Source organism: Chinchilla lanigera, unplaced genomic scaffold (genome assembly GCF_000276665.1).
Source record: "Chinchilla lanigera isolate Chin_1 unplaced genomic scaffold, ChiLan1.0 scaffold00098, whole genome shotgun sequence".
In the NCBI taxonomy this organism is placed as follows: domain Eukaryota; kingdom Metazoa; phylum Chordata; class Mammalia; order Rodentia; family Chinchillidae; genus Chinchilla; species Chinchilla lanigera.
Window position 1 is genome coordinate 506,608 of NW_004955499.1, and position 1,700 is coordinate 508,307.

The window sequence follows — 1,700 nt, forward strand, 5'->3', positions numbered from 1 at the left end:
AGCCTTCAGCAAAAGTAGTAGTTGTCGAATTCATGAAAGAATTCACACTGGAGAAAAACCCTATGTATGTAAGCATTGTGGGAAAGCCTTCAGCACCCTTGATCGTTGTCGAATACATGAAAGAAACCACACTGGGGAGAAACCCTATGTATGTAAGCAGTGTGGAAAAGCTTTTACCACAAATAGATCTTGTCAAGTACATGAAAGGACTCACACTTCAGAGAAACCCTATGTATGTAAGCACTGTGGGAAAGCTTTCAGCACCCATGGTGTGTGTCAAACTCACGAACAGACTCACACTGGGGAGAAACCGTATGTATGCAAGCAGTGTGGGAAAGCTTTCAGCAGAAAAGACAGCTGGCAAACGCATGAACGGACTCACACTGGGGAGAAGCCCTATGTGTGTAAGCACTGTGGGAAAGCTTTCATCACACATCGTAACTGTCAAATACATGAAAGAATTCACACCGGGGAGAAACCCTACACATGTACACAATGTGGGAAAGCTTTCAGCACAAGTGGTGTTTGTCAGAAGCATGAACGGACTCACACGGGGGAGAAACCCTATGCATGTACGCAGTGTAGAAAAGCCTTCAGATCACACTCAGATTGTCAGAGACATTTACGGACTCACACAGGAGAGAAACCCTATGTATGTAAGCAGTGTGGGAAAGCTTTCAGCACAAACAAGGATTGTAAAGTACATGAAAGAAGTCACACTGGGGAAAAACCCTATGTGTGTAACCAGTGTGGGAAAGCCTTCAGCTCACACTCAAATTGTCAAAGACATACACGGACTCACACTGGGGAGGAAGTCTATGTATGTAAGCACTGTGGGAAAACTTTCAGCACAAACAAGGATTGTAAAATTCATGAAGCAAGTCACCTGTGGGAGAAACCCTATGTATGAAAGCAGTGAGGGAAAGCTTTCATCACACATAGTATTTGTCAGAATCGTGCACCATTGTTGAATTCCTGCCACCTTGTATGTTGAAGCCCTGCATCATTTCCATTTTTTTTCATTACTTGTTACTGTCTTTGATTGTTTGATCAATCTTACATTCTTATTTATTTTTTTTAATCTTACATTCTTGTATCTGGTGGACTGAGCAACTTCACTGAAGGTAACAGTATGTAAATGTGGCAAACAGTGTTAATTCCTATCATTTTGTTTTGAGGTCATATATTGTTACTGTTTTTGTGCTGTTTTGTTAGTTTTCTTCCTCTTTAAAGTAAAAAAATGTGCAGGAGCACCAATAAATAGGAGAAAAAAAAATTGTGATTGGTGTCACACTGGGGAGAACCCCTAAGTATATAACCAATGTGGGAAAGCTTTCAACAGACAAGATATTTGTCAAGAACATGGAAGGACCCACTGTGCAGAGAAGCCCTGTGCATGTCAGCAATGTGGGAAAGCCTTCTGAACACAGAAATTGTCAAAATATGTAGGGATTCACACTGGGAAAAACTATGTATGTACATAATGTTGGAAAGTTTTTTGCACATACAGATACTGCCAGGACATCAAAGGAGTCACACTCTGGGAGAAATCCTGTGTATGTAAACGATCTGGGAACGCTTTCAACATGTACCATGTTCGCCTAAATAATGGAACGCACACTGGGCAGAAAAGCTGTGTATGTAAACAAGTGGGGAAGCTTTCTGCTCACGTGGTCATTGTGAGAGACGTGAAAGGACGC

At 41.6% G+C, this 1,700-nt stretch overlaps 1 protein-coding gene across 1 annotated transcript in view; it reads left to right on the forward strand.

Annotated features, from left to right (window-relative positions):
- Positions 1–1,072, forward strand: part of LOC106146854 (zinc finger protein 709-like) — a 22,012-nt gene extending 20,940 nt beyond the window's left edge. Inside the window, exon 5 of the mRNA XM_013505572.1 lies at positions 1–1,072. This exon is cut by the window's left edge and continues 24 nt beyond it. Within this exon, the coding sequence (XP_013361026.1) occupies positions 1–910 (910 nt within the window). The 3' untranslated portion in view covers positions 911–1,072.
- Positions 1,073–1,700: the final 628 nt, after the last annotated feature.